General features: G+C 38.7%; 1 protein-coding gene across 3 annotated transcripts in view; it reads left to right on the forward strand.

The window, feature by feature from the left end:
• The first annotated feature begins 2,888 nt into the window (after positions 1 to 2,888).
• Positions 2,889 to 20,870, forward strand: part of INAVA (innate immunity activator) — a 67,204-nt gene continuing 49,222 nt past the window's right edge. Inside the window, exons 1-2 of one of the 3 annotated variants that reach the window (XM_075195590.1) lie at positions 2,889 to 3,346; positions 14,895 to 14,986. In XM_075195590.1, coding sequence (XP_075051691.1) covers positions 14,926 to 14,986 — 61 coding nt within the window. In that variant the 5' untranslated portion in view covers positions 2,889 to 3,346; positions 14,895 to 14,925. Of the gene's footprint in view, positions 3,347 to 12,192; positions 12,291 to 14,894; positions 14,987 to 20,870 lie in introns of those variants that run through there. The other 2 variants (XM_075195589.1, XM_075195591.1) reach the window with 2 other exon arrangements.

Below are 20,870 nucleotides of genomic sequence, written 5' to 3' on the forward strand. Positions count from 1 at the left end.
TTTACATATGCTAATTGGTCCTCTGTTTATGTGCTCAGCTCTTCATCGCCAAGTGCATAGTATATAATCACCATTTTTATTCATAAAATCCCCAGTGATCTTCAAATATTAAGGCCTCAGAGATAATTTAATATTATCTTTGTGCAATATTATACAAAATGAAATGCTGGAGATGTGATTAAAGGAGTTGTATGTTCAGCTGTTCCTCTGCGTGTTTGAGCTGCCACTTCACTCAGTCATGGATTTACCAGAGATCATACAATGTTAAAAGTGCTCAAACTTACACAGAATCATGTGTTGGGGATGTGATTAGTGCACTACAGTTTGCTATGACTTCACAGTCAAATACACTGGGCCTGATTCATTAAGGAAAGTAAAGCAAAAAAAAAAGGAGTAAATTTGCACCTTGGTAAAAACATGTTGCACTGAAGAGGGGGGGGGGTAAATTTAAAATGTGATGGCAGATTTATAGTTGGAGTAGGGATGTCCTAGATCAATTTTAAAGTTCAGTGTAAAAATAAAGCTATATCTAGTATTTGTGTGCTAGCTGAAAAGTCAACCACTATTTACCTTATCTGCAAAAAAAGAAATATATTTGCACCCCTTACATGGTTTGTCCAGGAGATTTACTCCTTTTTTTGCCTTACTTTCATTAATGAATCAAGCCCACTATCTCTGTGCCACCAACACTGATACAAATGTGGAGGTCTATGACCCCTAAAGCTGATAAAATCCCCTGCGCATAGTATCTTTAAAAACACGTCATTACAATGTTCCCTACCTAACTTCCCCTAACGTACGTTTTGCTTGTCGCTTAATCTTAGAGGCAAATTTGGATGAAGGATTTAAAGCAGAATTAGAGGATTAACTCTCACATGCAAACAGCATTAATAAAAGCTGGCTTTTATTTTGGAATAAACAGCTACACTGTCTATTTACCAGGGATTTTATAACTATAAGCTATTAATATTAGCTAATTAATAGTAATATAATTTTGAAAGCCGTCACAGTATACTATAATATAACTAATCCTAATGGTGAAACAATTGAACTAATATCTGTTTTCACGTGTAGTGTGAAATTGAGAGATGTAATATCATAATATTTAGCATTAAAGCTGTTATTTTTGATACACTACATCATTAACTTACACACTGGTCTAGAGACTGATAAATATATTAACTATTAAGACAAGCATATTAATGAATCAATTAGAGGAAATTAAAATCAGTTTCATATATATTTAAATGTGAGATCAGGAAGTCAAGTCCATTATAATCCTTGATTATTGACCTAAATAGTCTGAACAAATTATTTGCCCATAGTATACTCACTAATTTTAATACTACAATATTTTGCTTTAAATTAATCAATTTTATTAGTATACTATAAAAGTTATATTTTATTCATGTTTTTGTTAACTGTCCTGGATGGAAGCACACTATATCAATTGAGGAACCCGTTACCCCACCTTAAATTAATAGGCACCACCATTGTTCCACTACTTTGTGCCCTGGCCAATGGCACGTTACACCACTCTAGTCAGAGCCCTGCCTTACTCACTAGCTAGCCGAAGGAAAGCCCATGTTAATCAAACCAAGCCAGTAGAGGGTCTTCACAATAGAACTGCCTAATGGTCAATTTGGGTTTGTCTGTCCGTAATATGCCACCAGTATGCGCATTAATCTTAACACTACCAACAGGGATGATTCTATACTCGCCATACCTCCCAACTGTCCTGCTCCAGACAGTACAATTTTGATTTGAAGGGTCCTGGCAGTAAAGAATTTTGTCACGGCTGTCTGGAGGTATGCCCTGCTCACTACTGCCTTTCCTGCCTTTTTTTAGGTGAGGGAAAATCATAGGCAAACCGAGAGGGAGGGGGGTTCCTAGTGCCTGGAAACCCCCCTCCAAGCCTGGGGCACTGTATAATTGAGGTGGCTGGACCCTGCCCCCACTGAAAAGGAAGAGCTGTGTGCACCTAACAGTAGTGCATGCAGCATTGTCCATGTATATTATAGGGATAAGATGTGTTGGAGAGCAGCCAAGCACTGTCTCATACCCCCATACCCCCATGCATGATGCTCACGCCCACTGGTGGCGTAGCGTGGAAACCCCTCTCTAAAAATTCTGTGTTTGCCCCTGAAATTATGGGCAGCCTAACGCTTATAATGCAATAGACACATACACCTGACACACAAACTGCTTTGATTGGACATCAAAATTTGACTACAGCTTCACTGCTTATCCTCGCAGTTTTATAAAATGCCTGTGTGACTGTTTCCTAATGCAGGGCCATAACTTGGGCTGTGCGATAGGGGCGACCACCCAGGGTGCAATGCTGAAGGGGGGTGCAGTTTATGAATATTTTAGGTTCATTTGATTAAAATTGAGTGCTATGGGGAGCATTTTTCTTTCTCTCCCCAGGTGATAATATTTTAAGTTAAATCTCTGTCCTAAGGACACTGAACAGTCACACACAGAATTCTGCACACAGCAGTCTGCACTGAGCAAGTTCTGATTACTTTTCTGATTACCCAGAACTATTCTTACATTTTAAGGTAAATGAAGCAAAAGCATTTCAGTACCACAGATGTGACATATTTTTTTATGTGTGGTTTCAATAAAGAAAAAAAAAAGAAATATGTTCACCTATGTTCTGTGTAACACAGCTGTCTGTCGCTTCACAGTCTGTTCAGTTCCAGTTGGGTGTCATGTTGACAGTAGGGGAGGGGCACTATTCACGAAATTCCAAGCCCACCACCCCCTTCACATCCTGGTGTGTTTCTGATGATAAGTACTATACCAAACAACACCTCTGCATTCTAAAGGCAATTATGTAAATTGTGGGTCGGAACGGGAACCACTGAATGTTTTTTTTCCAGAGTGAAATAGCATACTCCCTAAGCTGTGATATTAATAGTGTAGTAAACACTGTTGCCCTTTGCTGCGTACACTACAATCCATTCCGAATTCACAAACCTGTCTTTCCTGCAAATTCCCTGTCTTTCAGACACCTTATTGATTTTATTGTTCCTTTGCTTAACTTAATTTCAGACCTTAAGGAACACTTTGATTCTGGTATCACTGTCACTATTGTAACAGCATTTTGCCTTCTCTATTCAATGCAAAACCATAGTGTATTACTAGTTAGTAATATGCCCCGTGCTAGTTAACATACCCGGAATAGTTAAGAAAACGAAAGAATACAAGGGGTTAATTAGTGGGACGAAGGAATCCTATTGTTAAACTGTCCCAACCCTCTGCACGAAGGGGGGTCCCGCAAGGACAGATGTCCCTAAACTGCAGACCAGGAACACATTGTTGCCGCAAAAAGGGATATAAGGTAAGAACTGTTTAGATTATCATTTATTTTCACAAAACGTCATTAATGTTAGAGATCTAAAACTATGTCAATCAATATTCTCAAAGTACAGAGCTTGATGAATATTTGTTAATTCATTCATTAGAAATCGAACATAATCGCAATTAAAACAGAGCAGTGTTGCACAATGTGAACACTAAAAGACAAGAGATGTTGCAATAATGTATATTTAATGCATGAACAAAACAATTTTGTATGGTCTAAACGTTATATATGTTGTGTACTATTTGATCGGGCAAGATACAACTTTATACATTCAGTTGGTTTCGAGCGTGGTTGGTACAGGAAATCAGGTTAACATTCCATTTGTTCAGCTGTACACAGTGTAAATGCTTTGGGAAGGGGGCTGGATTTTCCTGAAACCTGGAGTACTGTGATGCGTCCAGTCATGCAATCAGTTGTTAGGATTGTATTAGCTCTCCCGGCCCTTGCCACTGCTTCCACACCCACTCTCCTGAAAGACAAGCCTGACCAGTACAGACGCCCCGCTCTGGGTGTGTGTGACCTCCAGCAGATCTTAATATCAACACCGTTCCACCCTTTACACACTGATAGCCATATTCTACATTTTTAACTCTTAACTAACAAAATAGTAAGAGAACACCATTGTTGATTGAATTATAAAAACATGAAATTTTATTTTGTTACTTTTTTCAAAAGACCACCAGGAACTCATCTATGGGTTATTGCAAAAAAAAAATGGCTGGTTCAAGATAGTATAGCTATAATAAAGTAATGTTACCCAAATCTACAATCATAGATATAATCGTAAAGAAAAGGGTATACTGTAGTTTTGGTGGAACCTTTTATTTAATAAATTATCTTCAGTATTGTGTGGAACTTATAAGGAGGAGGGGTAGACAACTCTCTATCTCCCAGGTAATTGCATATCCTAAATAATCAGCAGCTATTTTCAGATAAGAAGAGTATAGAGTGTGTGTGTCAAAGGAAGCAAAATAGATACACATTGCTATATTTACTGCTACTATTTATCTGTACCCTATGGTAAACTAATCCAGAAACTCACTGTATGTGTAAATGACTGTTTGCTTCCTGTGCTAGAATGTATCATCAAAAACTGAAGAGACTAAAGGCTCATTTATCAACATTGCATTGACGTTTTGGACTATACCATAGCAACCAATCTGACACTTACTTTCATTATATAACTAGCACTACACAGGTAAAAAAATGAATTGCTGATTGGTTGTGCCTTAATGTTAATTTTACTAGCTGCAGAATATGTTCTCAAAATTAAAATTTGTGCAAAAGTACCCATTTGTCTGCATATATGGATACACTACCCCTTCCTGCACAACCATTTACAGCATTGAAGATGTTGGAAAAATGTCACTTTGAAATCCTACCATCTATTACTTTTTATCATCCACTTAACTTCAATATTTACATTTTTGTCCAAGAATAGTGCTCTTTTGAGCCTCATTTATATCACAAATAATTCTGAGAGTAAGAGGATACTCATCATCAGCTATTTATATAGCGCCACTAATTCTGCAACAAAAACACGGGAGAATATACAAGCTCCACACAGAGAAGGCCATGATGGAGAATTGAACTCATGACCCCAGTGCTGTGAGGCAGAAGTCCAAACAACTAAGCCATTGTGCTGCCTGCATGGGTTTGTCTTTATTACATGTATCAGTATTGTACATTTTCCTTTTTTCTTTTTGCACTACATTTGTATTTTTGCACTTTCTTGCAAGTGGAGTGTCATTAAAATTTTAGGCCTAGTCCCGATTTCCTCCACCTCTAAGAATGTGTTGAAATCAGGTTGTTTTGCAGGGGAAAAAAGGCTCCACATACACTTGCAAATCCAGAAATACCCCCTATATCTATGAAAGGCAACCTGATGTACTTCAAAGACTGTGCAGCCCTCCAATCTTTAAAATCGCTGCACATTACACATAATCAAGAATGAAAAAAAAGTCCGGAAACAACCTTGTTACACCCACATCACCCATCTCAATATGCCCACATATGCCCTCACTTGCTCCAAAATAGCCCCACATGCCCTCCGATCCCCACTTGCCACAAAATACACCCATATGCACTCCCGTGTGTACTACTAAACTATCCCACATGTCCCCAACTTACCACTCAGACTACTTCACATGCCCCAAACACGGTCTGACTCGCATATCTTGTCTGGGGGATGAGACTTGGCAGGCAGCCCCACATACCCTTTTAAACTCCCCACTTGCCCCACACCTACCCACGTCTCTCACACCTCCCCCACTTTTACTTACCCTTACAGCTCGAGCCCCCTGAGGAAGGGGGGAGATCACTTCATTCTCCCTCTTCCTCCTCTGGTATGCTATGTGATGTAATTTCATTGTGTAGAGGAGGTCACATGACGAGGAAGTTGGCATGCTCCGCTTCAGTCTTATTCTCTGCTTTGTAGCAAGGCAGATGAATGATTGCCTATAGGCCGCTTGTTACCCACCACTGCCCTAAATGCCCTATCCCTACCCTTTTGAAGGTAATTTAAATATCTTTTACTTCTGTTTTTTACATGTGGGCCAGTGGTCAAAGTGGAGGTGTATATGGTGGTATGCCATACCGCCACTTTTTCTACTGCCTTCATCAAATTCTACACATTTACATTCCCATTATATTTTTCATACCGCCAAAATTTCCACTTCGACCACTGATGTGGGCGCAATATGCAAAAGTGCACCCAACACAGATTCAACTAGGAACATCCTGCTTCACCCAGACATTCTATCAAAAATGACCAAAATTCTTCATGCATTCCCACAATTGCTGCTTGGTCAATAAGTCTTACTGTACTGAAAATTTACTTTTTTGCAAATAAAAAAATCAGCTAAATAAACCAGTAGCATTTATACACACTAGAGACAATTTTATTTGAAAATTATGCTTAGTAAAGCCAAGTAAGTATTCTGGAAATAATCAATTATTTTAGAAGTTTTCATTATAATGTAGCCATGTATCTCTGATCATCAATGAAAACAATCACAAACAGAAATCATATGCTAGGCAAAATATATTGCATATTTTTGTCCATATGAACTTATATAATAAAGGAATAGGGGAACATTTTTGATACAAGATATGTGGACCAGCAGTAATATCACTGAGGATGAGGTGGAAATGTTAGTGTCAGGTAGATTCAATTCAGTGTGAATTCTCTTCGAAACATCCACAGAGACAGATAGCGCCGATGTTATTGCAGGAATCTCCGTACATTTTTCCTCGCACCTCATAGAGGGGTGCAGAGATTCCTACCATAATGGCTAGCAATGTGATGTCTGTACGACACATTGCCAGCAATTGAATCTCCCCCCAAAAAGCTAATGACTGCATTAATTATATAGATCTTGTCCTGATGGTAGTGAGTGACTGAACGTGTGCTACTGTACACTTCCAGCCTTGTGTGTTACTATTCCTAGGCCATGTGGGTGCAGGTTTGTCTTCGTTTTGTGGACACACCGGTGTTAAGAGAAATACCCTACAAAGCAGGAGCATAAGCATTGAAAGGCAGAGAAGACTTTTTTTTAACTGTGTTGTATACAGAAGGTTAAGTGTAAAAATGATATTTATGCTGAAATAGAAACTTTTGTTTGGAGGAACAGTGTGTGTGTGTTTGTGTAAAGCCATATTTTAGACTTTCCACAACTAAACTCCTATTTCGACCTCCGTCTACCATCTTCTAAGCAATGTGTATTAACCTGTTACTCTATGACGTTACCATAAACTGTCCCATGTTCTGCTGCTTCAGTGTGAATGTTCATTATGATTTATGACTGCTATAAAACACTAGATAGCATAATAGTATAAAACAATAAATAATAAAATTGACAGGTGCTAATGGTATTATCACCTGGATTATGCCAATACTCAGATCCCAGCATACTACTACTCTATGACCACCTTATTTAATACTCAGCCTCCTTCATGGAAGGACACTGCTCCCAAACTGAACAGTATTCCACAGTAAAAATGTTTGCGTTATGGTTGTCAAGTAATAAAATAGAGCTGTTTGAAGTTTATAATATTGCAAATGGGGGTCCCTTTACTTACGAGTTTTTGTAAATGCCCAGAATAATTTTCAATTAGTATATTTTATATCAACAATTTTTCAGCACTAAGATCATTTGCCATAGAGAATGCTCTTTAGGAGTCATTATGTTCAAAAGCAATCAAAGGTTCTAACTACATAGCTGCTATCCTTCATAGAAATTCATAGGTCAGTCCCAGAGTCATGAGCTTCATTTTATTGTCTCTGTAATGCTGCAGCATTCACTCAGTCCCACTTATACTAAAAGTAAACTTGCTCCCTGAGAACCACATGCTTTCAGATTGAGGCGTGCTATCAACCAATTATAATGGGCAATAACTTTTTAACAGGAGAGGGGAGGTATGCTAATCATACAAACCAACAAAAAAAGCTCAACAGGTTAGTTTTGCATAGAAGACAACATGATTTATTTATAAGGAGCCACAGATCCTGTAGCACTGGATACAGAAGCATGCAGTGTCGGACTGGCCTACAGGACTACCGGAAAAATCACCGGTAGGCCCCTCTGCCTTACGGCCACACCCCCTTCTAGGAGTGGGCGGAGCCCATTCAGCTCACATGTTCGGTATCCCTGCTGCCCTCCCCGGCGTCCCTGCTGCTGTGTGTACAGAGTTCATCTCGTCTGCTTGTTATAAACCTTTGTAATCATTCTCACTGCCGGCCTGGTGTGGAGAGTTCCCCAATCACAATCCTGATATCACCCGTGTTACACGCAGTACGTGTGCCCAGATCCTGCCAGCGTGTTAGACAGAGGAGCGTGTGCCTGCTAGGAGACTGGGTCCAGGGATTCTTGTCAGATATTTCCAGATAAGGTTTGACCACAGGGAACAGTTCCCCCTACGCACATCAGACTTCTTGTCAGTAAGTGTGTTACACACAAACTGAGCGTGAGCGTAATAATAAAGGGAATACTCGTAGAATATTTAACTTAAACCAGGAATTAATGAATGGCTGCTGAACATACGTATCCTGTCATTCAGCCGGCAGCCACGTTCTGGATCAAAAGGGGGGGGGGTCAGCTCACCTGGTGATCGGCGTCCCTGCTGCTACAGATGACTGGCTGCAGTCATCTTTCAAATGCGATCGCAGCTGCGATCATGTGACCTGCCCCCTCCTCCTCCTGTCAGCTGACTGTCTTATGTTCCCGCCGCTGCTGAAAGACTAAGGAGCAGAGGCTGCATCAATCAAAATATGGATAAGTCGATTTTCTTATTTTTATTTAATATTATTGGATGTGTCTTTTAATTTCCTCCAAATTCCAGGACTTTCACTTGACACAGAATTATCTTATATATATATATCCTCCATCTGTTCTCTAGATACTGGGTAAGCAGAGGCTTACTGCAGAGAATATATATATATATATATATATATATATATATATATATTAGTGTGTGCGCGAATTGAGAGAGCACTATTCCATGGCATATGTGAATTGGGGGGCACTATTGAGGGTATAATTTGAATTGGGGACACTATTGTGGGCATAATATGAATTGGGGACAGTATTTCGTGGCATATGTGAATTTCGGGGACTACTGTGTGGCATAACATTGTTTGGGGCAATACTGTGTGGAGTAACATTGTTTGGGGCACTACTGTGTGGCATAGGGGGGCTGCCTATCTATAGTAAACTATAGTGGGCAGGGCAGCACGGTGGCGTAGTGGTTAGCACATCTGCCTTACAGCACTGGGGTCATGAGTTCAATTCCCAACCATGGCCTTATCTGTGAGGAGTTTGTATGTTCTCCCCGTGTTTGCGTGGGTTTCCTCTGGGTGCTCCGGTTTCCTCCCACACTCTAAAAACATACTGGTAGGTTAATTGGCTGCTAACAAATTGACCCTAGTCTGTGTGTCTATGTCTGTGTGTGTCTGTGTGTCTGTGTGTGTCTGTGTGTGTGTGTGTGTGTGTGTTAGGGAATTTAGACTGTAAGCCCCAATGGGGCAGGGAATGATATGAGTGAGTTCTCTGTACAGCGCTGCGGAATTAGTGGCGCTATATAAATAAATGATGATGATGATGATGATAGTGAGGGGGGGGCTGCCTATGCTAAACTATAATTAGAGGGGGCTGCCTTTGCTAAACTATAGGGAGGGGGGCTGTACAGAGAACACTATAGGGAGGGGGTGATGGGACCTTTAATTTAATGCTGGGGTGGTTTGGGTCTATAATTGAATGTAGGGCTGAGTGTGGGGAGGAGGGCTATCTATTAAATGTGAATATTAATATTTAATGTGGGAAATGGATGTATTAAACGTAAATGCTATTAATTTCTTGCTGGGGCTGTTTGGAGGGAGGGTAATAGGTTTATTTATTAAATGGGAATAGTATTAATTTAATGTTGGGGTCGGTTGGAGGGAAATAGATCTATTTATCAAATGTGAGTACTATTACTTTAATGTTGGGGCTGGAGAGAGGCCTATTTATTAAATGTGGGTGCTGTTGATTTAATAGCAGGGATGGTTGGTGTTTTCTAAATGTATCCATTATTTTTTCCAAATAGGACCCTCAACATTCCAGGATACAGACAAGCCGCAACTAAAGAAACCAGAAGCCACAGGTGGTAAAAGTGACAACAACAGGTAGGACAGTCTGTCAAATGTTCTGAGTCTAGTGCAAGCTTAGCTAACTTGTGGCACTCCAAGTGTTGTGAAACTACAAGTTCCAGCATACCCTTCCAGCAATAAGCTGCTATCATCATCCCCATTTATTTATATAGCGCCAATAATTCCACAGCGCTGTACAGAGAACTCATTCACATCAGTCCCTGCCCCATTGGAGCTTACAGTCTAAATTCCCTAATAAAGACACACACTCACACAGACACAGACAGACAAAGAGGGAGATAGACAGACAGGGAGACAGACAGACAGAGACTAGGGTCAATTTTTTGATAGCAGCCAATTAACCTAGCAGTATGTTTTGGAGTATATTGGCAAAGCATGCTGGGGCTTGTAGTTTCACAACACCTGGAGTGCCATAGGTTAGCCAAGCCTGGTTTACTGGAACAATCCCAATTTTTGGTGACTGTTCTACCCAATCTAAGGGGCAAGTCAAGACTGTGTACTCTATATACACACTGCATTCTTTATATACCACACTATGGTTCTAGCTGTCCTTCGTGAGCTGACCACTCCCCCTCTAGTGTCTGGTCCCGCCTCTATGATGGCCGGCCACACCCCCACTGGTGGGCCCCTAGCGTTGCAGTCCCCCGGTGGGCCCTTCATGCCCCAGTCCGACACTGGAAGCATGTAACAAATCGATGGGGTAATACACATAAGTAGCACAGATGAGTGTGAGTAATGCTATGGGGACTCACACAGAGTGCAGCAAAATACATGACAGAACGAAAAAGGGAGTCAGACAGTAGACAAACATGGGACAATAGGTATAGAGGACCTTGCCCCTGAGAGCTTACATTCTTTGTGATATATACAAACATCAGAAAAAAATATCTGTTTTGCCGACTAGCCAGTACAGCCACCAGAGGAGGCACAGTTTTGATAACTAGCCACTATTGACAATCTATTATATGAGCTATAAAAAGTATATTCATTGTGTGAGCTAGCCACCATAAATGGATCTACTTTTTATACTAGCAATCAGAAAAGGATCACTTTAATAGTAGGCACCAGAAAGGGGTTTGTTTTGTATACCGGCCACCACAGAAGGCTTTATTTTTTTATACCACACCACCAGAATTGGGTCCTTTTTGTATTTGTGTCACCAGACTGAGCTTTGCTTTCTATACTAGCCTTTAGGATAGACAGTAAGTTATAATAGTCAGCAGAAAGTTTTGTGTAATGGTCATCTGAATGGTATCTCCTTTGTGTAATGAATGGGCTCTGCCTTGCGTGCTTTTTATCAGAATGTGTATACAAACCATATTAGTCTTTATTTTATATAAAATTAGTCACCAGAAAAGGCTCTGCTTTATATTTTTATCTGCAGAATTGACTCTGTTTTAGCAATCAGAATGAACTATACTTTGGTCATCTGACAGGGCTCTGCTTTGCATAATGGGCATCAGATGTTGACCTGTATTTTGCAACATCTTAGAAATTGACAAGTATAACATGGTAGCCACTGATGAGTTTAATATGCTGGACACTACACTTAATATAATATAATATAATATAATATAATATAATATATAATATACTGGGCATAATGTGATGGATATTGTTAGGCTGAAATGCTATGTTAGTATGTTGTACTGTACATGTATGTGTCCTTTCTATACATATTTATTTTAGATCAATTCAGGGACCTTTCCACAAATACCACAATCAAAACTTTACAGACACAACAGCCCTCAAAAAAATGTGTGCTGTACACTACTTAGTTCACCGTTTGCATGCAGCACTTTCACTTCACAAGAAATAATTCTCCCTGGAAAAAAATTCCAATTGTTGACAATTATGTAACTAGCAGATTGGCAACTTAATATCTTAAATAACACAAATAAACATGCATGTATTTACCTAGTACATTCTTTGGCATTGTTGGTGGCATTTAAAAAAGACTTGCAAAGCTCTTCTATCTTATTAAATTGTACGTTTAATGTGTCCAAATGTAACAAAAACTATTTCAGAGCGTTTCAGAATGTATCACACTTTTAGTTACTCTGTTTTAGTACTTTTTGTATCTGCATTCCTTTATGACAAGTTTTAGACTTTCTACATAGTCCCACCCTTTAGCTCTAGCCCTTCCTCCCGCCTCTGTACTCAGGTACAGACAGGTAACAGAGCTTCCTCTCATACCAAACTGAAAATTCTGCATATCCAGCTGCTCAACTCATCTACTGTGCTACATACAAGATACATTGATCAACTACTGAGGTATGGCATCAGACACAACACTTAATTCTAAAATCTAGGAGAATATATGGTGTCCCCATTTTTTTATACTCTGACCATTTTGTCAGTGGACTTATTTAAATCACTGTTCTTACTATAGCAACTGCTTTTCAGTCTCAAATAAGGAAATTAGCTGGAATGAACTATGGACTGTATATATATATATATATATATATATATATATATATGTATATATACATATATGTGTGTGTGTGATTGAAATATAATTATGGGAAATATTATTTATTAACACTTATTTATATAGTGACTTATTAAGCGCTTTACAGGGAATATTATATATAGTTATAGTTAATTAATAATAATATTAATTATATTGCAAAATGTCCTATGAGTATAATGAATATGATATGAGAGGTAGTATCTTATATTATGACCGTATATAATAGGAAAACAGTATGACCTAAACAATATGAGTTGAAATACAGGTACTCCTCACTTAACAACCTACCCATTTAATGACCGCTCGGAGATACAACCAGGTTCTCCCTGGGTCCTCATTGTTATAATTGCTGCTGTTTGTAGAGCTTTACTGTACACATGTTTATTTTCTGTTATGCAGTGTTATGTAATGTAAAGCAAACTAACAAAATACAGTTTTCTTTTGTCTATTTCTTCATTCAGAATCAATAAAAATGATTATAATACATGTAGGTGCATATAACAGTACTGTACTCACTTAGCGACCAATTCGCTTAACGACCTAGTCGTAGGAACGGAACTCGGTCGTTAAGTGAGGAGTACCTGTAGTGGAAGATCACAACACACATATTTATAAATAAACCTTTCTCTGTCAAAATAGAGCTGCAATAAAGATCTGTGAAATATAATGACTCCTGTATTATGGAAGTATTTCCATAATCCATATTTCCACAATCATTGTTTCCAGATCAATAATGAGTATTACTTACCTTTACATTATATGCCATAGAAGAATTAGTAAGGAAATCATCTCTGCAACAAACAATATAGGAGACCTGTGATTGTATAGGGCATATGTCAATTCTAATACAAGAATCTGATTGGCTGCTTGAAGCATAAAACAAACATCCAAGACGCAGACGGGTAATTCCCATGATCAAGCCACATGGCGAAACGTACGTTGGGCCGTACGTCATGCTAGGTAACGTCAGACTTGGAAATGAGGGGGACTGTTTGGGGTGAGCTGCCACTATTGAGTAGTAGTATGCAGCTAATTCAATCTTATACCAAGAATACCCAATCTAATATAGTGTGTGTGTATTAGGAGGAAGTATGCGTGCTTTTACTATTAGACTGAGCCCAGATTGTGCTATTAGTTAAAAGAATTTGAGATATCAGAACTAGTGTCTTCAGTACACCAATATAAGTACAATGATTACCAACTTGAGATAATCCTGGTGTCACTAATAAGTCATCAGTATTTAACTCGACACAATATGGGAAAAGAGACTTATGTCATCTAGCCTGATATCATTAGGGAGGGAGGAATACATACCCTTTCCCTGTTAGAACTATACTGATAGTGGGTGGATTAAGTTTCCGGTCAGCACGCTAACATATGTGGATTGCTAATCATTTAATCTATCAATAAGAAGGTTTCGAAACATGCTGTATAATATATGGATATAAACAGCAACAATAGCCAATAAATGGATATAGAGATATAAATGATACTGTCCTATGTATGAGATATTTTGTTTCAATAAGCGCTTGTTTGTATAGCACTTTTCCTTCCACACACCCACCCTTATTAACAAGTGTTATTGGGCAGTATAATAACTTATACTAATATAAGAAGCCCACAAGTACAGAAAAGTTTGGATTATTACCATAATAATAGAGACCAAGTTAACTTTCTGTATTTTCACTGTGTGCGAAGAGGGGCGCGATGCATACGTTTAAATGTCAGATCAAGGGCTATCAAAACCTATCATTTTGGTTGAGAATGCATTTCTGCCCTGAGCTCTGGCTGATGAATATGTATATTTACTATATGGATCAATTATCCCTATTGTAATAGCCATTCAAGTTACAGTTAATGTAACTCTGGCATAACATATGGTTATCAGGCATATTTGTGTATTTACTATGTCTCCTGTCATGGTATGGGACCTTTTACATATGCAGTACATCTTTGTATGTTATATTGGATCAGATTTACATACATGCACTCAAGTTATATTTGCCCATTACATTTTGTCAGTTTGTGTGATTATATAAGATTATTTTCATAGTGTATATAAAACATTCCTCTGACATTCATACACAAGCTGGACAACTTCACTGGGTCCTGGTAGTATGGTCAAAAGGTGACTGCACAGACAAGTAAATATTAGCCACATTCTTGCTGCAGTTTTCATCATGCCTGAAAATAATACAGTCACTTCCAAACTGATTATTATCAGGCCCATTCTAAGCTCAAATGTGCTGCGATATTGGGCCAAATCCCTGATATTGCTGTTGATATCACAATTTGTTTGGCCAGCTTAAGATAGTACTTATGTTAGTAAACATATATCCATGAGTTTGGTCTTACTGCTTTCTTCATAACAGTCATTTATTTTCACTTAATTTATTTCTTTTTAGGTTGATTATTAAATCCGACTGACTCTTCACCATGGGAAAGCAAGAACCACCAAATGACAGAGAGATGCACTTTATTATCCCTCCAGGTGACTGTAAGGATGGGGAATTTGGGAGTTCAAACAAGGAAATATTATAATGGCTAAATTAGAAATATATTTTGAAGATGAGTCATTTTTTCATTGATTCATATAGTACTGCTCACAGCAACAACTGTTAGTCTATGGTTGTCCAGAAATGCTACTTCTTCTTCATCAGTGTCATTGGCCACTAAAATGAGGGCTAGAAAAAATGTATACAGTAGGCGTTCATACACCAGTGGAATATGGCAAAAAGTTCACCTGGCACCTAAATTATCTTAAAGACATGCTATTCTGTATTCTTTATACATATATATTTTTAAAAGTAGCTTTACTCAACTTTAGTTTACTACATTTTTTTACAGTATTGCTCAAAAATATTTTCTGGTTACTGTTACCTTGTAAAACAACTCCAATAATGCATTTGCTATGAAATTTCTCTGAATTAGTAGAGTAGTTAAAGAGCAAAGCCATCATTTGATATTAATAACAAAAGTTATTTATTAATGAGCTAAATAATATACATGAAATAACTGTAGAAATGTGTCCGACATGCTCTTCCTTCTCTGCAGCAGGTGGCCATGTTAGGGGGGAGGTGCTTCTATAACAAACTACACAGGTTGTGGAGGTCATTTACGATGCACATAGGGAGTGCACCACGACATCCACCACGACATGCCTTGGTCTCCATAGTTTACCTCAAGATGCACATCTTCTCTCTACTGGTAGTAGATGCCTCCACAAACAAGAAGGGCAGCTAAGTGTGTGGAGAGAACAAATAATCTCCAAAGGCGAATTGTGCAAAAGGTTAAAGTCCAACCTTCTACAACTTTACAAACACCCCTTTCATTACATTAAACTTTTTCTGTTTTGGAATGGAATTTGGTAGTTTTACAATGAAGGTAGCAGGAGAAGTGGCTGTATGGCATACCACCGTATACCACCCCACTTCGGCCACTGGATACACATGAAGAAATTTGAGGTCAATTACGCCTAATTAGCCATCCAAATTGCAACGTGTATGGAGTTAACGACAAGATTTTGTCAACCTAAACATTGATTTGTGAATGGATATCTGTATTGCCATTTTTCAGTAGATGTCAATTTGGGATATCTACTGTTACTTCCACATGATTGTCCCATTGAATGAATGCCTAATGCCGTTAACCCATTGGCATTGTACTTGTTTAGTTTTATTAAAGAACACGGAACTTGAGTGTAGCTCCGATCATATTCAAAGTGAAGCGGATCTCAAGATGCATTTTTATTTGAACCTGGGTGCACCTGCACGCTCTACCTAAACAAATCAGAATGCAGCATATGCACAAGCATACGTGCTATATAAGGTCATATCAGAATGCATACAAAAAATATTATATTATAAAAAATGCTTATTGCCCTGTAAGCACTTTGTATGTTTCATCTAAGAACCTGAATCCATAGCAGAAACAACTGGTAAAGCAAAAGCAAAGTCTATTTTAGTGTGTTGGCTTGAGAATAGATGGTTTGCTCCCCAATACATTACCTGTTATGTCTATTATGCTCCCACTCAATAAATGTTCTATTTTTATTTTGTGCTTTATCCTGGTGAGACCCGTTGCCTTTTGTATTTGCTATGTTGCAGTGTGTTCAAAATTTCCTTTGCATCCAACTAATGCAAATTCATTTTCGGACCAAATTTCTCATTACACATTGGCAATTTGTGACTGACTTAAGCTGGGTACACACTACAGGGATTTTGTCCAATAATCGGCTCAACCAGCCGACATACGACCGCTCGATCAAAAGTCAGGTCAGTGTGTGTCGCCTCATTTGGTTGGTCGTACCGTTCAATATTTTCGTTCCAATCTCCTTTCCGTTGTGTAGTGTGTATAAATTTCTGGGTGATCCATGACAATCCTCCGATACTTCCTCGACCTGGGGAGCGTGTGTATGTAAATTTGTGATGCCTGTACTAGTCCCCCGTGGTGCGGTATCCGCACATCACTGACTTGTGTTTTGTATACATGTGTATTGCACCTGTCTGGTTGCAGACCATTACACTTGTGTAAAGCACGTGTGTTATTACCCTTTGCATATATATTGGGAACCTATTCATATTTACCCTTTATAAACTATTAAACTTATAAAGTCATATTAACCTTTATTAACTAATATTTGTAAAATACCCAGAATAAACTACACAGTGTTAATGCAACAGTTTTATTGCAGGAAAAAGTACAAAAAATGTTATTGTAGAATATGACAAGTGAAAAAAATAGTATTACTTTAAAGGTGCTGCTGGTTTGTGGCAGAACAGTTTCAAACAGCATATACATTTCAACAAAAGTATTCTCAAGGTTTTAATTTTTTTACTGATGTTGGTTATATTCCCTTTTATTTCTTTAAAATAATGCTGGAGCTTTAGAACATTTTTTTCTCCCTCAGAACTTTCATTAGATATGACAATGGTATCTAAGAAACACGAAAATAAAAAAAGTTTACCATTAAACTTCTATATCTGTAATAAAGTTAATAAAAGTCTTAATCCAACACCAAACTTCCCTTTACAAGGCAGCGCCGCTTTAAATTTAAGCGGGGAAGACACCGAACTCGCGGGGGTTGAAGAAACCGGAGGTTAATACATTTACCCCCAGAAATTTGCTCATCTTGCACAATGCTCAAGATCAGTTTGTGTTATGGTCCCTCTGGCACAATCGCAACAATAGCGAGCTTAACCTCCATAGATTCTGGGAAACAGAAGCGTCATTTTGGTTATTATAACGGTACAGGTACAGTGCATCCGGAAAGTATTCACTGCGCTTCACTTTTTCCATGTTTTATTATGTTACAGCCTTATTCCAAAATGGAATAAATTCCTTTTTCCCTTAAAATTCTACACACAATATCCAATGATGACAACGTGAAAAAAGTTTTTTTGAGATTTTTGCAAATTTATTAAAAATAAAAATCTAAGAAATCACATGTACATAAGTATTCACATCCTTTGCCATGAAGCTCAAAATTGAGCTCACATACATCCTGTTTCCACTGATCATCCTTGAGATGTTCCTACAGCTTAATTGGAGTCCACCTGTGGTAAATTCAGTTGATAGGACATGATTTGCAAAGGCACACACCTGTCTATATAAGGTCCCACACTTGACTGTGCATGTCAGAGCAAAAACCAAAGAGCAATGAATTTTGAGGGGAAAAAAGGAATTCATTCCATTTTGGAATGAGGCTGTAACATAACAAAATGTGGAAAAAGTGAAGCGCTGTGAATACTTTCCAGATGCACTGTATGTGCCCAAAGCATTTAGTTGTCTACACATGTTCATTGAAATACCTTCATGTATATCTTCTTTCATATCTATATTCAATATCATTTTTTTCTTGTTTGATAACAGGTGTTACAGTAGTGGTGTCAATGGTATCTAAACAGGCCTTCACACTGTTAATATATATGTTACAAATCAGGTGTTTGCATTGCTTCATGTGGAACTAAAAATACATAAGGTCCTTCAAACAGGTACACTACACGTGCTACTCACTTTTTTTAATGTTTCTATGAATTCGATCCAGTCTCCTTTCCTCTTTATTTTTAAGGTCCTACCATCTCTTTTAGACTTGGAATTTATTTATTTTCTTTCCAAGTCTTTCCATCAGTAATCGCAGCAGTTTTTGCATTATCCATTCCTTTCCATTATTAACTTTTCTGTACTTTCGCTTTTGACAGTCGTAGTTGTACTGGTCCAGTACTTTTACCATCATCTCCACCTCTCTTGGGCTCATTGACTTTGCTCTTTTAACTGTAGTAAATTTTATTTCTTCGTCTTCTTGAACATCTACATCCCCCACCTTAACTTTTTCAACATTTTTTGGCCCTTCCAGCACCATCTTTGACTGGGTCTCCGTCTCCATAGCTGCAACCCCCACTGACACCTTCTCCTCACCCGTCATCTTCTCACGTTCCTCGGTGCCAGACAGGCTCCTCTGTAATTTTATACACTCAGACATGGGCATTCGTTTCTGCTGTGGACCAATCAGCGATGATGCCTGCAGAGAATGGAGCATTGTGGGTGATGACTATTCGGGTATAATAACCTTGTGTATGGAGATTTTTTGCTATAATTTTAACTCGTACAGGACCATTACAAACGAAGGGATTTTACGATTGTTTTTAGCTGTACATTCGTTCACATATACGGTAAGTTATTTCTGATTAGTGCATACATGTGTACTTGCATTGCTTTATTGTACACCACAGATGTAAAATATGTTTATTTTTATTCTAGCCAAACAGAACACAATGGCTTACAAAAGAAATGCTGACCTAATGAAGGATGTCATTGAGACCTACAAGGCTTACCCATGTTTGTGGAAAGCCAAATCCAAAGATTATTCAAACACAATGATGCATAACGTGACGATGCAAGAGCTTGTAAAAGCATGTCTGTCGTATCACCCTGAAGCAACTGTGGAATGGGCAAAACGCAAGATCCAGAACCTTAGGACTGTATATAAAAAAGAATTAAATAAAGTTGATGCCGCCAAAAAATCAGGAGCTGCAGCTGAAGACGTGTATGTGCCAAAGATATGGTACTTTGATCTTTTGCACTCTGTGATGGACCAAGAAACATCACTTACGTCCACTAGTATCATGCCCACAGACAGCAGTTCATCCACAGAGGTAGAGCAAGCATATGATATACCTGCAAGCGGCACAGTAAGTACAGTACATTATGATATTGCCATGTAACAGTTTTTTTCATGTTAAAAGAATCAACAAAACAATGACAATACCTAACATGTATATAAACACTTGTCATAAGCAATCATTCTGCCATGGCACGACACCATCACCGTTGAAATACAGAGGTACGCCTCCCGATTTAATTAAGCCAATGTACTACTATTTCTAGAGTGTCCACACTCTAATGGTGTCAGAGCCCACTACCTCCATGTCCTCGGCATTAGTGTCCACATGGGCCTGAGTGGTACGTCTACTGTTTCTTTTACACAGTAGAAAGTTATGCAGAACACAACAGGCCATCACTACTTTGTCCAAACGCAGGTTTACGGCAGAATGAAATCTCAGAATCTGTTACTTAGAACCCCAAAGGCATTTTCAACTACACACCGAGCATGTGACAGTCTGTAATTAAATATACGCCTTTCAATGCTCAGATTTCTTAGTGCACACGGTTTTAATACATTGTTGTGCAATGCAAAGGCGTCATCTGCCACAAACACAAAGTTTAGTCCATATTTTGTGCTACTCCAAGATGGAATGTTAAGGACATTGTTTTGTAGTTTGTTATGGAAGGTAGTATGCTCCAATGCACCTCCATCTGAGACTCATTTAATCTATTTTTTCCAATGTCCACAAATAAGAATTCATAGTTCGCATCCACTATGGGCATTAAAATAATGCTAAAAAATCCTTTATAATTGAAGTATAAAGATCCACTGTTTGATGGTGGCATAATTCTGACATGTTTGCCATCAATGGCACCACAGCAATTTGGAAAATTCCATAGCCTCTCAAAGTCTTTGGCTATCACTTTCCAGTCTTCCTCTGCAGTGGCGCACGCAGGGGGGGTTTCTGGTTCCCCAGAAACCCCTTCCCTCCGGGAACCAACGGTACTCCACAGCAGCCGCGGCGCTGTCAAAGAAGCATCCGCGGCAGTGCTGTATTGTAGTATAATACAGCACTGCCGCGGATGCTTCTTGACAGCGCCGCGGCTGCTGTATAATTCAGACTCGCTGAAATGGAGCTGCTGCGCATGCGCAGCAGCTCTCTCTCTCGCTCTATTTTTTTTCCCCGGGGGGGGCGGAAATTCCCCCTTCTAAATCCTGCATTCGCCTCTGCTCTGTCAATGGAAACTGAAATATAAAGACGTGCAAATAGGTTACA

The sequence above is a fragment of the Mixophyes fleayi genome, chromosome 2 (assembly GCF_038048845.1).
Source record: "Mixophyes fleayi isolate aMixFle1 chromosome 2, aMixFle1.hap1, whole genome shotgun sequence".
Taxonomy (NCBI): Eukaryota; Metazoa; Chordata; class Amphibia; order Anura; family Limnodynastidae; genus Mixophyes; species Mixophyes fleayi.